We start from the raw sequence: 18,329 nt of genomic DNA, 5'->3' as shown, positions 1-18,329 counted from the left end.
CTTTTTTAATAAATTACTCTGGATTTAGAGAAAGATGTTGAAAGTTTATTTTCCACTTGGTTAGAGTATAATAAATTTAGTTTAATCCTTTATCCAAGTGTGAGCAAACAAAGTTTGCGCCTGAAAGTATCTTCAGGACTGGGTTAAGGTGGTACACACCAGGGCAACTCGTTGCAAAGGTGGAGCAAGCTACCAACACTCCTATCCTAGTATCTCCTATAATGCAAAACACATCTCCTTGCGGATATGTCTATTGTTATGCATTAAGGGAAGGGCCACTACCCAGACCGGTTTCGACCTTTATTGAGGTCTCTTCAGTGGGAGCCAGGCCCAAGTCGAGATATCAGGCAGAAGCATTTGCAGGTCATCTCCACCTATAGGAATTGCCAATTGGTGTGCCACCCTTTTTTAATAAATTACTCTGGATTTAGAGAAAGATGTTGAAAGTTTATTTTCCACTTGGTTAGAGTATAATAAATTTAGTTTAATCCTTTATCCAAGTGTGAGCAAACAAAGTTTGTGCCTGAAAGTTTGGGCCTGGCTCCCACTGAAGAGACCTCAATAAAGGTCGAAACCGGTCTGGGTAGTGGCCCTTCCCTTAATGCATAACAATAGACATATCCGCAAGGAGATGTGTTTTGCATTATAGGAGATACTAGGATAGGAGTGTTGGTAGCTTGCTCCACCTTTGCAACGAGTTGCCCTGGTGTGTACCACCTTAACCCAGTCCTGAAGATACTTTCAGGCGCAAACTTTGTTTGCTCACACTTGGATAAAGGATTAAACTAAATTTATTATTCTTTTTATAGCTTTTAATTTCAAGGCAAAAATAAGTTTTAAACTAGTCTTCGAAAATTGAATGAGTCACCCAAGCTTTTTTAATCGAACGCCAATGAACAGGTAAATTGTTCTTTGTAAAGCCCTTAAGAGCGCTTGGGTTTTCCACTCTGTAACTAACAGTGGCTTCAATTTTAAATCACCTGATGCATTACCTCCTAGTAAAAGTGTCAATCAGTCTTTTGACACTTTACACCCAGCTTGTGTTTTTTCCTTCTCTGCTAGAAATGTGCGCGATGGCATTCTTTTCCAGAACAAGCCAGTCTCGTTAGCGTTAAAAATTTGATCATCTGTATAGCCTTCCTTATCAATAGGCTCCTTCGATTCATTGGGAAATAATTCTGAAGTTTTAGTGTCAGCACTTTTGCTTTCACCTTGGATTTTTACGTTATGGAGTCCCATACGCTTTTTGAAATTGTAGAACCACCTGCAACTTGCTATAAAAGTTTCACTGGTTGTACCTCCTTCATTTTCGCTTTCATTTTCTTTTATTTTGTCATATAGACTTGTTGCTCTTGCCTGGATTATCATTTGACTCAAAGGAATATTTTTCTGATTACAATCTTCAATCCAGATCATTAGAAGGCGTTCCATATTTTTCATTGTAGAAGATCGATTTTTCGTAATCACTTTTGACATATAAGAAGCAGTGCTCATTCCATGTTGTTTAATCTTTTCTTTGCTCTGAATAATTGTTCGTACAGATGACTCATTCATTGAATTCTCACGTGCTATTTTAGCAAATGAAGCGCCATTCTTATGACATTTTATAATTTCAAGTTTCTTCTCTAATGTCAACCACTTGCATTTTTTTGTTACTCCAACAGTGTCTTCTTTGTTTTGTCTCTTTTCACTCATATTTAAATAATAAAAAATATTAAATATTAATATTAACGTAAATAATAAAATGCCTCAGGGAAAGAATGTGTCTATGTGAGAGCCAATCTAATAACTACTGCATAAACGTGGCTCTCGACTGTCACTTGCGGTGCCCGGGAGTCGCCGGTCAGTGTTGACAATGTTAGTGTAATAATGATAAGTGTAATAATAAAAACCGCATTAGACCAAAACCCGCGTTGGTCAAAACCGTGCTATACAAGGTATTCCTGTATTTGTATATAAATTAAAGAATGCAGTGGAATGCACAAGGGAAACATGAATCCGACCAAGAACAGCCTTCTTCATCTTGCTGGGTAAAATTAAGTACGATGATTGCATATTTCATTTGTTCCTGCAATGACATCAGCCAGTATATATGGCTGAAGTGTTTGAATTTGAGTCAGATTTTCTCAGGGTGTTCTAGTTTTTCCTCTAAAAAAAAAAAGTAATCTAGAACATTTTTTTAAGAAAAATGTAAGTGAAGATTATGCCATTAGCCACCCATGATAAACTTGGTTTCCTGGTGGTAGAATGAAATAATAATTAGCACGGAAGTCTTAATGTTGATATGTGTGAAAATGACCTGACCAAAATGAAGTACAAATGGCAAATGTTTTGTATTAATAATGAAGTAATAACACTGGAGAAGACCTATATTTCAACTCATGAAATAAAGCTTACTTGGCCTGTGAATAAAATGAATATTAACTATAACTGAAATACATTGCAAATTATTAAATAATTATTAAATTATTTAATAATTTAATAATTATTAAATAATCCGCCTAGAATTATTAAACAATATCATATTAATTATACCACCCATAACTTACAATTTTTTTACCACGTGAAATTTCTTTCTTAACATCTTGTGGCAGAAATCCCAAAATTCCATCTTGTTCTGGATCACCTTTTTGCATAAGTCCACTTGAAAGAAGCTAAATGAAATGATAAAAGATAGAGTACCAGCTAAATTAACAAGGATTACTTAGACTAAATATATAATATTAATATCAAAATGTCATTTTGCCTTTGGCGAAAAAACACAACAGATAAGTAATACTATTTATTTAAAGGCCATGTATTCAGCCTGAATATTATAGGCCATCATCAATGGTGTCAATAGTTAATTACAAAGTAGAATGCGCACAATGGATTGATTTGAAAAGTAAGAACTGCGTGATGTTATACATAAAACAATGCAATGGTGTAACTGAGGAAATATTGATAATCCATATCAGCTATTTAAAAAAAAAAAAATTATCGATGTGTGATTAAAATAAGCCTTACCCATATCTCAGATAGAGAGAGGCAGTGATTCTGATTTCAGTTTGGATGGTGAAGTAAAACCTCAGTGCTTACTTTAAACAAGTGTTCAAATTTATACCAACATCGATGAAGTAAGCATGTTTCAGACCATAAAATCTTATGATCTGTAACTATTCCGTGCTGTGCCAAGCCAGATTTTTCAGATTAACTGAAGCATTACTTCACTGTCCAAACTTAAATCAGAACAAATGCCTCTCTCTAAGACATGGGAAAGTCTTATTTTAATCACTCATCAATAATTTTTTTTTTTTACTGCAATATTTCCTTATTTATACACTGGCATCCAAAACCTACACTCTTTCTGAAGATTACAACTGTAAATTCATATGAATCAGATTGTGACAATTTGTATAACTGATGTTTTCAAATAGAAAGCAGGTACACATTCAAATTTTTGAACTGTGCACAAAGGGATTATGTGGTAGCACTCAAAAAGTTAAAAGACAAAGGGCTATGCTAAGTGAATTGTGTTTGAAGGAAGCTCTTTTCGTGATGGAATAAAGTTATAAACATGGATGTATTGTAATGCCTCAAAGACATCATCTAAGTGATTTTACGCATTAGGAGGAGGATGCAAATTAACTGATTATGTCAGAGTTTGGAATCCCACATAGCCTTCTATCCAGGCTCTGGGCAGCATTTTAAAACCAAAGGAATGTGTTCCAGATGTTTGCTAAGAGGTCATCCTCATTCTACCACAAAGAATGAATCAAGATTTTTGGTCGTAACAGCAAAACGTAATCGATGCACCATGGCAGGTCAGCTTGCAAGTCTGCTCCATTCAAGCACAGGTATGCAGATATCTTGACGAACTGTAGCAAGACGTCTGTGACAAGAAGGCCTATACAGCCAAAGGGCATTACAGACCTACTTGTAGTCTGCATCCTTTTATCCACAACTCATCATAGACCACATGTTCAGTGATGTTGTATCCATAACAACTGGACAAGACACCAAGAGCTAATGTACTATTTACAGATGAGAGTCGTTTTAGTTTTTCTAATTCTAGACAACATTTGATCTGGAATGAAAGCAGTACTGCTTACCATAATGAGAATGTTCTTGAAAGAGACAGATACAGCAGTGCTGGGGTCAGAGTGCATCCATTATGCTTAATGGATGAACTGAGCTACACTGGAAAAAGGGACTATGACTGGTAAACAATATTGCAACCAAGTTCTTCAACATCATGTTCTATTGTTCTATGGTGCTGTAGGCAAAGAATTCATTTTTTATGGATGACAATGCCAGACCATATCGTACATGAGCTAATTCTAGACAACATTTGATCTGGAATGAAAGCAGTACTGCTTACCATAATGAGAATGTTCTTGAAAGAGACAGATACAGCAGTGCTGGGGTCAGAGTGCATCCATTATGCTTAATGGATGAACTGAGCTACACTGGAAAAAGGGACTATGACTAGTAAACAATATTGCAATCAAGTTCTTCAACATCATGTTCTATTGTTCTATGGTGCTGTAGGCAAAGAATTCATTTTTTATGGATGACAATGCCAGACCATATCGTACATGAGCATGGAGATACTTCTAGAGACCAAGGATATTAATTGAAATGAGTGACCAGCATGCTTCCCAGATCTAAAGACCCACAGAACACGTCTGGGGATGCAACAGGGAAACACACTGCTACTCAAAATTTCCCTCCAGAAAACAAAGCCTTATCCTTGCTCTGAAGGAGTGGGCCAATTTGCTCCAAGAACTTCTGCATCACTTGGTGCCAAGCATGATACAAGGTTGTGAGAGCTGCATTGCAGTTCGGGATGGACATATTCCATGCTGAAATGTCTCTCTGCATAGTTTTCAAGCACTGAACATTAGTTCCTTAAATACATCCTTAGGAAATTTGTTTTGCCAAAATCATATTGCAATTTAATTTGTACAAAATTTATAACACATTTTTTGTGTAATGTAATTTATTAATACACTGGCAATAAATTTATGTCTATATTTGGCTGTAGTTATGAATTTTTTTTCATATGCACATCGATTGGACTGGATTGGAAATCAGCTGAGGCACCCCATTGCTCCTTATCATGAGGCGCTCCTCCTTTATGATCCTCCCATCGGGAAAAGGGGGAGGGGGGAGACCTAGACAACAGTTTTATCAATATATTAATCATATCATATCTCCCAACAACCCACTAACTGTCGAGGACATTTACATACTTGCACAAAATAGGACTCTATGTGAGAAATAACCACGTCACATGTAAATTTTACTCACTGACTCCCTTGTCTCTCTGTTTGCTTTATATAAAACTTAAGGTAAATAAAAGATGATGATGATGATGCACATAGCTTTTAGACACCAGTGTACCAATTGCATTGTTTTACATATAACATCGCATGGCTCTTACTGTTTCAAATCAATCCATTGTTCTCATTCTCCTTTGTATTTTACTATTGTTGCCACTGATGATGGTCTGTAATATTCAGGCTGAAATAAATGGCCTTAAATAAATAGCATTACTTATCCCTTGTGTTTTTTTTTTATGTTAATTTAAAGAAACCTCTCATGGCACAAGTATCTCTTAAACAATAATGGATATGACATCTAATCCTGAGACAAATCATCATGATACAACCGATTTTCCAACATTTTGTGACTGGTGCTGCTGTTCACACTGTTAATTGTGAAGAGAATATGAAAAGAAAACTTCAAAAGAATATGAAAAGTAACCCAGTGGGAATAAAATTATACATGAAAAAATACTGTTTTGCCATATTGAACTTTGAGCAGCATAAGATTTTGTACTACTGACTCAAAAAGTGCTCTAACTGTCAAACATCATTCTGGATAATAAGATTTGGTTATGCAATCTTTCTATGGGACTTGTTCAGAGAGACAGACTATAAAACAATAAATATGTGCCTCTGGTCATTTGTTAAATGTGATTTACTGTAATTATTTTTCCTTAACAAAACTGTGCTGAAATTCAGAAACATACAAATGTAATGCAATGAGTGAAATAAAATTGTAAATTAATTTTAAATGCAGTGTAAATGAAAAGATGAAAGCAATGTTTCTAGTCTCCCAATCCCTATTTTTTTTTTTTTTTTTTTTTTATAGGCAGGGTGGTCATCTAGGTCAGGGTTTCTTAAACTTTTCCTACAATGGAACACTTCACCAATCCTGAAGTTTTAACGGAACACCTTGGTTAGAGTCGAGTATCATCAGTCTCATATTCAATGTAAAGCTAAGCACACACTATCAGCATAGCAGGCTGTATCACATCGCAAAAATGCGACAGCACACACTACAGGCATGCTGGGTTGCAGCGCATCGCATTGACCTTGACTATGACCTCACGTTTCCTAGAATAGATACCTGCATACTTCACTCGCACTCGTAGGTGTTCAGAATTCATAAGCATGCTTCGGGAATGTTTCCTGCAGGCAGAAGCATATTGCTTTATACTTTTGCAGAGAGCTTTGATGTTGTCAATGTTTTAATGGAATCCATGACTCCATAAAAATGTTCTCATTATTTCTTTTTTGGTGGTATCATCTGTCTTCCTATGTTGAGAGGCTTTGTTTTCATTAGCCTTGGATTTTTCCTTTTTGGAGAATTGTGGTCAGCCACGGTCAATCATTTATTCTTCATTAAAAAAAACATCCACAATATCATCAAACCGGAACCCCTCTAAGACACTAGGTATAATTAATAACTGATTTATCTTCTTTGGAGGAATGGATGTTTCCATGCCATCTATTAACAGATCTGGAGGAACATCTTTGATCCTCTTTGGTGCATATTCCATTATTTTATTTTTTAATAACAATTGGATTTTCATGTAGTGGGACCATTTTTGATGCCTTAAGGAACAAGTCCTTATCAATTTTTCTTTTTGATTCACCATTCAGGGATGGATGTTGTAGTTGTGAGAAAGCAGGATCAACATACAGTTAGGAACTCTGTTGACACTTTTTTAACAGTTGCCTTCTCAGCATAAGAGGGTTTACTAGATGTTGCTACTTTTGTGGAGACTGCCTCTTCTGCTCTTGATAAGTGATATACTATTCAGTTTTTCTTTTTTTGGATCTCCTTTTCATCCTTACACCTTTGGTATACTTCAGAGTATAATGAGTGATCTCCCTCACTAGTGCATATCAGTGTTTGCTCTTTGTTGTCATGTCTGTTACTGTCATTTTAGACACAGATAGCAGAGTAATGACAAACTGTTTTTTTAATTGGCGGGGGGGGGGGGGGCATTTCTGCCAAGACAATGAATCATCTTGGGAGAGGATTAGCCGTAGTACATCTAACTAGAGGAGCTGTGAAACATCATTAATATTATCACTCTTGCCATCCAAAGGATAGGTAACTTGTCTCTGTTCCTATCCAGTCTACAGTCAGCTGTCTCCCCACCAAGACGTAGCACAAACTTTGTTTGGAAGCTGAGCCTCTGGAGTACCATCGTGACCAGTCACGATGGTACCTGTCTGGCAGTGATCACCCATACCATAATAAACTCACTTTGAATGACAACACCTCAGATGACTGATTGTTTAAGTAAAATCACAATTCCCTTCAATTTGATGATTTCATTATGCAATCAAACTTTGTTAGATGAAATAGATGACAGTGCAGAGTGTAAACTGAACTTCAGTTTTAAATATTTAGCAGTATTGTCACCGTGTCCCATGTTCATTAGGTGGGAGTTCACAGTGACAATACTGCTAAATATTTAAAACTGAAGTTCAGTTAGTTCCAATAAATGTCTGCATAGGCTCACTAAACAAAAAATACACTAAAGCATGTGAAATTCTTCTGCTCTGCCACATCCACAGGTAGATAATAAAGTCATGGCAGATGATGATTCTTACCAAGAATTTAGTATTAAGACAAATTTCAAAGATTCTTAAAAAATATTTTTTGGCCTTATTTACTTTTTTTTTATTTTTAGGGAGGGTAGGAAGATGAAGAGTATACAAAAGATATCACAATAACATTAACTATAATAATAATAATAATAATAATAATAATAATAAAACATACCATGCAGAAATAATGAAGTGATATTTTTCCATAATGCAGAAATCTTCCCAGGTTGACTTCATCATTTACAGCAGTCTTGCAAAACATACATCTTTCTAGAAGTTTGAACATAATAAGTACTGTAATTATATAACGTATTTTTCGATAGATAACGCACACGTTATCTATACAAAAAAGTCTAAATTCATTAAAAATGAACATGTGCGGTATAAATTAGAAAGGTATGAGAGGTAAATCAAATGTAATAACAAAACTAAGGTAGAAGTATTACTTAATATTTATTGAACATTACACTATTCAAATACAAAAAATTCTTATCAGACTCAATATTGAAAGAATCAATTGCGTTAAAAATTTTGTTTGGTATTTCTTCAGCTTCATAATCATTTTCACCGGACACCACTGCATTCTCTTGTGCTTTAATGAAACCATTTCTAACAGTTCACTTACAGCAGCCCAATTTTCTACAATCCACATAACTATATCTTTATATGACATTCATTTCATCTGCCCTGTTTTGTTATATTCATGGATGCCATTCATCATCCAGTCTTCCCACTTAGCCTGCAAATTGTCTTTGAATGGTTTATTTACTGCAAGATCAAGGGGTTGGAGATTTTTTTTGTTAAACCACCTGGAATGACAGCCAATTTGGAATACTTACAATTGTTTTAACTTCTGTTGTCGTGTGCGCCCTACACGAATCCAACACTAACAAAGATTTTGGGTTGAAAAATGCCATTTTTCTCTTTCGGCACACATTCTCCAACCAAAATTTCATAACCTCAGAATTTATCCAACCTTTATCATTAGCAGTAACAATAATATCTTTGGAATCACAACTTTGGAACAGTCTCTCTTGAAAATCACCATCGGTGGCAGTTTGGAACCATTTGCAATTACACAGAGAACCACAGTAAAGTTAGACCTTTCATGCCCTGTTGTAGCAACTGAAACCTCTTTTGCTCCCTTCAGATTCACAGTCCTTGAATAAGGCATATCAAAACTTACGGGAACCTCATCCATATTCCCAAAGTGACAAGAAAGTTTTCTCTCAGAAACAAATGAAATTTAGCTTCTTTTGCTTCCCAGTCGCATGGCAAATTTTGTCCAACACCAGTGGAGAAGCACACACTTAAATTGTTTCTCTTCATAAATCCAAAAACCTAGGATGGGTAGGCCTTGAAATCCCTTATATTATTGTTTTGTGCAATTCTTTTCGATTCCTGCAACATACAGACGGTAGATATTCTCATACCTTTAGCTCTTTCACTAACAATCCAATCAAACAGTTTTTTTTTTCTATGGTTGGCCACAAGCACCTTCTAAACCTCATAGCACGTTTCCTCATATGTAAACATTTCAGGACTGTTTCAGCTTTTTGCCATTCACGAACACTACTTTCTCCAACACTGAACAATCTACCAGCTTCACAATTCCCTTTTTCCTTTGCTACTTCTACCACTTCAAGCTTGAACTGCACCGTGTATGAATTTCTCCGAGAAGTACTTCTGTGTTCCATGGGTAATTCAGATCTAATAACAAAATAAACAAATAATGATTTACTTTATGAAATATTTTAAAACAGGATGTACGGAATAATCGACCACTGCTACTAGCAATGCACGTGCTTTTAAAGAATTCCTCCATCCTCTGTCTGTACTTCCTAACTCTACTGCTAGTTGGTGCATGAGTATTATCTATACATCAAAAGGAGTGATGAAAATGTTGGGGGTGCGCATTATACATTAGGTGCGCATTATCTATCGAAAAATATGGTGTGTGTGTGTGTGTGTGTGTGTGTATATATATATATATATGGTTCCCCATCTTTATCAAAGAATGGTAGTATAAAAGAAATGAGTCAGTATACTAGCTGTGAAATGTATGCTTTGCGGAGTGCGGTCGGAATGTGGATAGATGATAATAAAGGATTGAATGTGTGTAGAAAATGTAGGGAGAATGAGGAATTGAAGTGTATTTCGGATCGTGAGTGTGATATTTTTGTCAAACTTCAGAATGAAGAAAATAGCGATATGACAACAAACGGCAAGGTTGTACATGAGAATTATGAGAGTGTGAATGATAGCATTAATGGTTTCTCAGAGAATAAAAAAGATGAGATAGATGCATTGAGTGAGATCGCGTTGTTGAATGGTGCGATAGAAAGGGCAAAACAGCAGCTAGAGTGCATGAACAAAAGTCGACTGAATGAACCAACCAATAATAAAAGGTATGACAGGAAAAATAGACGTATGAATGTGAACATGAACAAAATGAAGGATAGAGTGCTGTATGGAGACTCGTTAGTACAAGGTGTGTTAGTAGAGGATTTGACAAAATCGTACCAATCTGGTGCGACCATAAAGGATGTAACTGAGACTATTAGAGAGCAAAAGGAAAGGGTGAAAGAAATGATTGTTGTGGCAGGTACAAATGATTTGAAAGGAGATAAAATGGAAATGATAGAAGACCTGAATGAATTGTTTGAGGTAGCAAAAGAAAAGAGTGAGAGGGTTAGAATGATTAGTCTTTTGCCACGGTATGACAGTGAAATGTTTAAAAGGAGGGCCATAATTGCGAATGACTTTATGCGTGGGTTATGTATGACGAGTGGAGAGAGTTTGATGGGCCAAAGTATCTATATAAGATGGATGGCTTGCATTTGAATGGTTACGGTGTAAGAAGACTTTGAGAAAGTGTTGCTGAATGTAGTGGATGTGCAAATTCAGGGAAACTAGATTTGTTAAGGGGGGTGGGGGAGTAGATATACAGTCCTTAGAGAGGCAGTTGAATGTAAGAATGAATATAATATGCTAGAGCATATAAGGACAACAAACCAGAGTGGGATAGTTAATATAAGGCATCAAGGTAGGGTTGGGGCTAATGGGGGTCTTAAATTCATGTACACTAATACTAGGAGTATTAGGAACAAGAAGGAAGAGTTTCTGGCCATGGCTGGCACTTCCAGACCACAGGTTATTGGTATTAGTGAAACATGGCTGACTGTAGATGATATAGCTAGTGGGATTGAATGTGATGGGTATAGTGTGTTCAGGAATGACAGAGAGAATAAAATGGGGGAGGAGTACTGTTGATGATAGCTGATGAGCTACAGCCAAGGAGAATAGAAGTTGAATTGCAGGATAGAGAAAAGAGCACATTTTAGGCCATTTGGTGTGAGATTGTGGCTAGCAGAACTAAATATACAATTGGGTGCTGCTATAGACCAGGTGATGGAAAAGATGGTGGTGACAGTATGTGCAAGCAAATAGAAGAAATGAGTGGAAGGAGGGTGATTATTATGGGAGATTTCAACTATGGTCGCATTGATTGGAGTGAGGAGAGGAGACACGGGAGGAAGGAAATGGATTTTATGCAGTTATTAAGGAATAACTATCTGCGACAGCATGTAATGGAAAATACTAGGGGTCAGAGAGTGCTTGACCTAGTAATTACATCTGAGGATTTGGCTGTAACAAATATGACCACATTGCCACCAATCGGTGAGAGTGATCATAGGGTCTTAACTTGGGAGGAGGATAAAGGTGTAGAATTTTCAATTAAGACAGGGTACATGTGGAATTATCGGGCTGGAAAGTATGACAAGCTTAGGAGTTTGATTGGTTCAGTGCCATGGCATGTACAACTGCAAGGACTAGAAGTTGATAGTGCATGGGAGGTAGTTAAGAAGTGCTTGCATGAAGCAATGGCTGACTGTATACCTAGAGTCCGAATAATAAATCAAGTAGGGGTTAAATGGATGAATAACACCATTAAGCTTGAGCTGCAAAAGAAACAACTATGGAGGGAATTTAAGGAGAAGGGTGACCGGCAGGCACATGAACGGTATAAAGCGCAGGCCAGAAGAGTGACGAGTGTGGTAAGAAAAGCAAAAAAGGATTACGAAAGAACATTGGCCATGCAGGCTAAAGAGAATCCTAAACAGTTTTTTAGATATGTAGCAAGTAAAAGGAAAAATGTACATGGCAGATTGATTTTAAAGAATGCCGATGGTAGGGAGGTAACTGAATCAGTTGAGATAGTTGAGTTACTGAGTGAGCACTTTGCAAGAATATATCATCCAGGTGGTGACATTGCAGAAACAAATAAACCAGTAGATTATACGGGAATTGTGGTGAATGAAGTGGAGGTGAGTAGTCTATTGCATAACCTCAATGTCAATACATCTGTGGGATTGGATGGTATACCAGCTCGTGTAGTACGAGAAGCAGCTAAAGAATTGTCAGTACCCTTGACCATTTTGTTTTAATTTGAGTCTCGGGTCTGGGTTAGTCCCGAGCGGGTGAAAGGAGGGGAAAATAGTTCCACTGCATAAAGGTGGTTCCAAGACTGCTGTTGTAAATTACCGACCGATTAGCATATCAGGAATCATTGTCAAGGTCTTAGAGAAATTAGTCAAGAAAAGAATACAGGATTGGATAGATGAAAATGGGATATTGTATGGGGGACAACATGGTTTTGTGAAGGGTAGATCATGCCTCAGTAACTTGCTCACATTTTATAACACAGTGACGGCTGAACTGGATAGGGGTAGTGGGTTTACAGTGATACTACTGGACCTTGCCAAGGCCTTTGATAGGATACCACATGGACCCCTAATCAGTAAACTGGAGCAGATGGGGATGGATATAGGTTTGGTGAGATGGATAGGAGGGTGGTTGAAGGAGAGATACCAGAGAGTGGTTTATTCAGGAGTGGAGTCAAAAAGACGTCTTATGACTAGTGGAGTGCCGCAGGGCTCTGTTCTTGGACCATTTCTTTTCAATTTGTTCATCAATGATATTGGAAAGGATTTGAGAGGAAGTGTTCACTTGTTTGCTTATGATGCAAAGTTGGGTAGAGCAATTGTGAGTGCACAGGATGTCAAAATTTTACAGGGTGATTTGGATAGTTTGGAGGACTGGGCTAGGAAAAATGGATGTCAGTTTAATGTAGCAAAGTGTAAGGTTATGCACTTTGGGGTGAAAAGAATAGCAGCAGTATATCGCATTGGTGGAACCGTACTCCAGGAGATTGATGAGGCCAGGGATTTGGGAGTGCTGGTGGATAGGGAGTTGAAGTTTAGGGGGCACATTGCAAAAGTGACTAAAACAGCTCACCAAATCACTTGGCTTCTGAAAAATACTTTAACATGCAGAGACAAACAAGTTGTTGTTCCTCTGTATCGAGCCTTGATAAGACCCCATCTGGACTTCTGTGCCCAGTTATGGGCACCAGGGTTTCTTCGTGATGGGGAGGAAGTGGAGAGGATCCAGAGACAAGTGACATGATAGCAGGTCTATGGAATGAACCTTATGAGAATAGGTTGAAGATTTGTGGGTTGCAGAAATTGGACGATAGGCGAAGGAGGGGTGATATGATTGAGACATTCAAATTACTGAAGGGTTTTTATAAGATTGATCCAGAAGATATTTTTGAAAATATGACTGGTGGTGGGAGGACTAGGGGCCATGCATGGAAGCTGGGCAAGAGCATGGTTGACAAGGGTGTTAGAGCTAGGTTTTTTACTTGGAGAGTAGTGAATGAGTGGAATAAGCTTCCAGAGTCTGTTGTGGGTGCTATGACCGTGAATGAGTTCAAGGCAAGATATGATAGATACTGTGTGAATGTTGAATAGTTGTTCCAGACATGATGTTAGGGCCTCCCTTGATGAGTCTGTCGACTCCTTGGAGTTTCCCGGAACAATAATAATATATGTATAACCATATAAAAAAGTGCATCAACTACTAATAAACAAAGAAAGATGAGCTTGTTGAAACAAGAGACATGTTTTATACTTTATTAGTATTACTGAAGCATCTCCATGGAGTACAATTGCAGGGAACCCAAACTATCCATACAATATCTACCATACCTTTCCTTTAATTTCACACACTGTATCAATAACAGACAAACCATTCCACTCATTTAAAATGTGAAAAATCTAGGCTTCTTCCTAACCACACACTCTTACTCAATTTCCAGGGAGGACTTCTTGGAGTATCCCTTCTAACCAAGTGTTGAAATATTTCAATTGTATCAATCCCATAAAACTCTTTTAGGAACTTAAATGTTTTTATTATATCTACTCTTTTCTGTCTATCAACTGACTTTTACAACCCCATGCCCTCTCAATCTATCACAGGAGATTTCTACAGACCACTTACCATCTTGTTCACTTACTTCGGAATCCTCTGCACCACATCCTCCCTAAGAAACCTAAGCGATCAGACACAAGCATAGTAAGACAGTTGCAAATTGTCCTACTATGGTCAAATAGGCAGGACAGCCAATATTAGAATTTCTGAACACAAGGACTACATCTGGTTCCACCAATACAGTCACTTAGAGCTTACTGACCATACTTTGGGCAGCCACTAGAAATCTTCCCAGTCTTAGTTACATTTACATTGGAAGAAGACAACTCTATTACACCACAGCAAATACAAGTATGAAAGGCTGTTCCTCGAATCTGCCTCAGCCATGAAAAACCTCAACAAATTTGGGTGTATGAGACTGCCCCAAATTTGAGAAGCATTAATTCTCCATTCTTTAGCCCAATGGCCAAGACTACCCAAATTTAGCCCACTAAGGAAATACTGTTTAGAACTTCAGGCCCAACTTTGGTTCCTTTCTTCAACCTCATTTGCCCAGTGTTCTGCCTGTGTGCACATATCATTTTTTTTTTGTAATCCCTGATGATTCCAAAACATAGGAAAGTATTAACTGAAATTTTTATAATTAATATTTTAGTATTACGTTGTTATTTCCAAACCAAATAATAGTTATGAATAACTAATGTATACTGTGCTTCTATCTACCAGAAGCACAGTAATCCAGATGTGAATGTATCAAGGCGTTATAAACAGGAATTATGACTTACTACTGCTTCTAGCATATTCAATAACCAAGTAATCCTATGAACTACTGTGACTAATTTAGCAATATGCCCTGTGATCTTCAGTTCTCTATCCACAAACACTGTCAAATCCCTGCACAGCTGGAAATCCTTTTATCCCAAAATGCATAACAACACTGTTTTTCACATTAAACTGGTACCCATTATCTTTTGCCCATATACTAATTTAAATCATCCTGCAAGCTCTTAACTGTCTTGCTTAACTGATTCAGATTAATTCCTATACCATTTATGTACAAAATAAACAGTATACGGACTTTTTCAATCGAAGGTGAGTTAGCCAATTTCATATGGAGGTAGCAGGGTTTTTCCTCCCGAAACAAAGGTTTTTCATCCTGCATACAGACAAATTGGCCCTTCAGAACACACGCAATTTACAGACAAAAAATACTAGCTGCGGTGGTGGTAGTGGGCGGTGGATAGTGCTGATGTAGATGATTGGTAGTAGAGGTTCGGTGTAGTGGTGGAGACGGAGAGTTGTACAATGGGTGTCCTCCCACGATGAGTCTTCGGACTCCTTGGAGGTGTCACGAATAATAATAATTAGTCCAAGCACAGAGCTTTGCAGCACACAGATGATCACCTGCTTTTTCTTGGATTCTGCTCCACCATGTATTGCTTTTTACTATCTGTCCATCAGCCGCCTTCATATCCATAATTACCAGTTTCATATCTATAACTATTTCTTTAAAATAGGGCAACAGATTTCCATGTGGTATCATGACAAATTGCTTTTGCAAAATCCAGCAATATGATTGCATAGGCATTATCTTTATCCAACTCAGCCATAACTAAATAATAAAATGTTTGTAAACTACTAAAGCGTGACATCCTACACAAGGATCAAAAAGCCTCCCTAAAGCCATACTGCTCGCAATGGTTGTAGGGAGATTTTTTACTTGGTCGCAATGCAAATTATACATGCTAAAAATTATATTCTTGTTTGATCCTTTACCCAATTGTAAGCAAACAAAGTTCGCATGCCAAGTACTAACTAGGCTATTTGTATATATAGACTGTTGACTTCACATCAAATCCTCAATATCTGATAATGCAAAGCACACTTCCTTTTGGATTATTAATAGTAATACATTAAGAAAAGGGTCGCTGCCTAGACTGGTTTCAACTTTTATTGAGGTTTCAGGAAGCCAAATCCAGAACGATACCAAGGTTGAATTAATACAGTTCATGTTGCACAATTTACTTTGTAACCAACTGAAAAAACTACAATCTCTACCCCAGAATGCTTTAATAATAAGGTGATACATCTTTCTGCAACTTGTACATGGATAATATATAACTTCTGCATTAATTCAACCTTGATGTCTTTCTGGGTCTGGCTTCCACTCATGAGACCTAAATAAAGGTCAAAATTAGTCTCGTAGTGACCCTTCCTATAATGCATATTAATATACATGCATGAGAAAAAGTATGCTTTGCATTACTGGATATGATGCTTTTCATGTAACATCAAGAACTTCTATATACAAGCAATCTAGTCATGAAACTACTTCATGTGCAAACTTTCTTTGCTTACTTGAGTAAAAGATTAAACACAACATATTTCTTCGCTAGTATAATTTGTCCCATATAGTGTGTGTGTGTGTGTGTGTGTGTGTGTGTGTGTGTGTGTGTGTGTGTGTGTGTGTGTGTGTGTGTGTGTGTGTGTGTGTGTGTGTGTGTGTGTGTGTGTATAAATTACTTGGTAACCCTAATATACAGTATCCCCAAGTTAAAAAATTAATTATATATATATCCTATTCTTATCCACCCATTCCTGAATTCAAACTTGAATCAACTTTTCCAATACTTTTACCATCACTCCTGAGATACTGATTGGTCTATAGCAGTGATGGCGAACCTTTTTACCCAGGTGTGTCAAACATCTTTTTTTTTATAAATATTGACATTGTTGATGTGCCACTTGCGTACATGCATTATAAATTTAATTACATAATCATAGATGGTGACTTATACATATCATATTAGGCTATTTATTTAATAGGACATTGATATAAAATCTATGAATTCATATTATACAATTAATTTAATAGAGTGAAATTACAAACTTACATTACATTTAATGACTTTTCTGTTGCTGAGTACTGGTAGAAATTTGCTTTATAGAAAGGCTATAGTGTACATTTTAATGCTACACAGGCAGAGCTCAAATCATTGCGCAATCTATTTCTTCCTTTCGATTTGATATTATTTAAGGCAGAAAATAGAGTTTCACAAAAGTATGTAGAAGAGAAAATTGTTAGAAGAGCTTTTAAGAGCAAAGATTTTAAGAGCCTGAAAGTTTTCGGAAAGGCTATTCCACACACTTAAATTTCACAGTCTGACGTTTCCGCTCAAGTTCTTCTAATTCATTTCTAAGAGCAATAAACTTTCTTTTCCAGATAGGATTACACTGGAAGTCGGCTAGTTGCATTTCTAGATCTTTTAAATCCAACCACTCAAAGCCATCTACATTCAAGATCCATGAATTCTGTTTCATCAGGATACTTTATGAATTGGATTTTTTTTCCAACATTCGAAATTGCTCATATCTAGAAGAAAACTGTTCAGTTACTGACTTTAGAACTTCGATAGACTGGTTGAAATGTTCACGATTTTTGGGGTTGGTTTCGTTAAAAAAAAATTCCATTCTTGGGAAATACTTAAAACTGTTATTTTCTAAATCAAGTTAAAATATTTTGGGTTTATTCTCAAAGCTCTTGATCGTGCCAAACATAACATTGACAGATTTTCCGAAACCTTGCAATTGCATATTAAATTCATTCAGGTGCAATGAAAAATCTGTGAAAAACATCAGCTTACTGAGCGCCAAGCAGAATCGTTCAACTGAGAAAATTCGTGCTCCATGACGTTCATATTTAAATATAATTTAATTTCATTTAAACAATCAAACCGTTCAAGTACTTGGCCACGACTCAACCATCGAATATTATTGTACATTAATAGACCATTACACTGATTCAACTTCACTTAAAAGTGAATTAAATTCTCGCTTGTTTAAAGCCCTGGCAGCAATAAAATTAGTTACCTTTGTCACAATTCTCATCACATCATCCAAATCCTTTAAGCCTGATTTCGCACACAGTGTTTCCTGATGTATAATACAATGGAAACAAACCATTGGATGACCAACATATTCTGTAAATTGTTTGATAAAACTGACATTACAGCCAACCATATTATGCGCACCATCAGTTGTAATCGAAAATATTTTCGATAAATCTGTTTCTCATGAACACTTTAACAACACAGTCACATGTCTTTACCCATCGTGTTTTGAAGTAAATTTTCTAACTTTATCAATTCCTTGTGCATAAAA

The 18,329-nt window shown here is 36.7% G+C and overlaps 1 protein-coding gene across 2 annotated transcripts in view; it reads right to left on the bottom strand.

Annotated features, from left to right (window-relative positions):
* LOC150102729 (uncharacterized) overlaps positions 1-18,329 on the bottom strand; it is a 253,287-nt gene that overhangs the window by 198,444 nt on the left and 36,514 nt on the right. For both annotated transcript variants that reach the window (XM_090399201.1, XM_090399202.1), the window contains exons 2-3: positions 8,068-8,162; positions 2,550-2,654 (exon numbers count right to left, since the gene is read on the bottom strand). In XM_090399201.1, the coding sequence (XP_090255327.1) occupies positions 2,550-2,654; positions 8,068-8,162 (200 nt within the window). The remainder of the gene's footprint in view (positions 1-2,549; positions 2,655-8,067; positions 8,163-18,329) is intronic.

The sequence above is a fragment of the Typopeltis vanoorti genome, chromosome 10 (assembly GCF_054136105.1).
Source record: "Typopeltis vanoorti isolate ZY-2024b chromosome 10, IOZ_Tvanoo_1.0, whole genome shotgun sequence".
Classification (NCBI taxonomy): domain Eukaryota; kingdom Metazoa; phylum Arthropoda; class Arachnida; order Uropygi; family Thelyphonidae; genus Typopeltis; species Typopeltis vanoorti.
The sequence above is the reverse complement of the archived record's forward strand: the minus strand, read 5'-3'. Positions and strand labels throughout refer to the sequence as shown.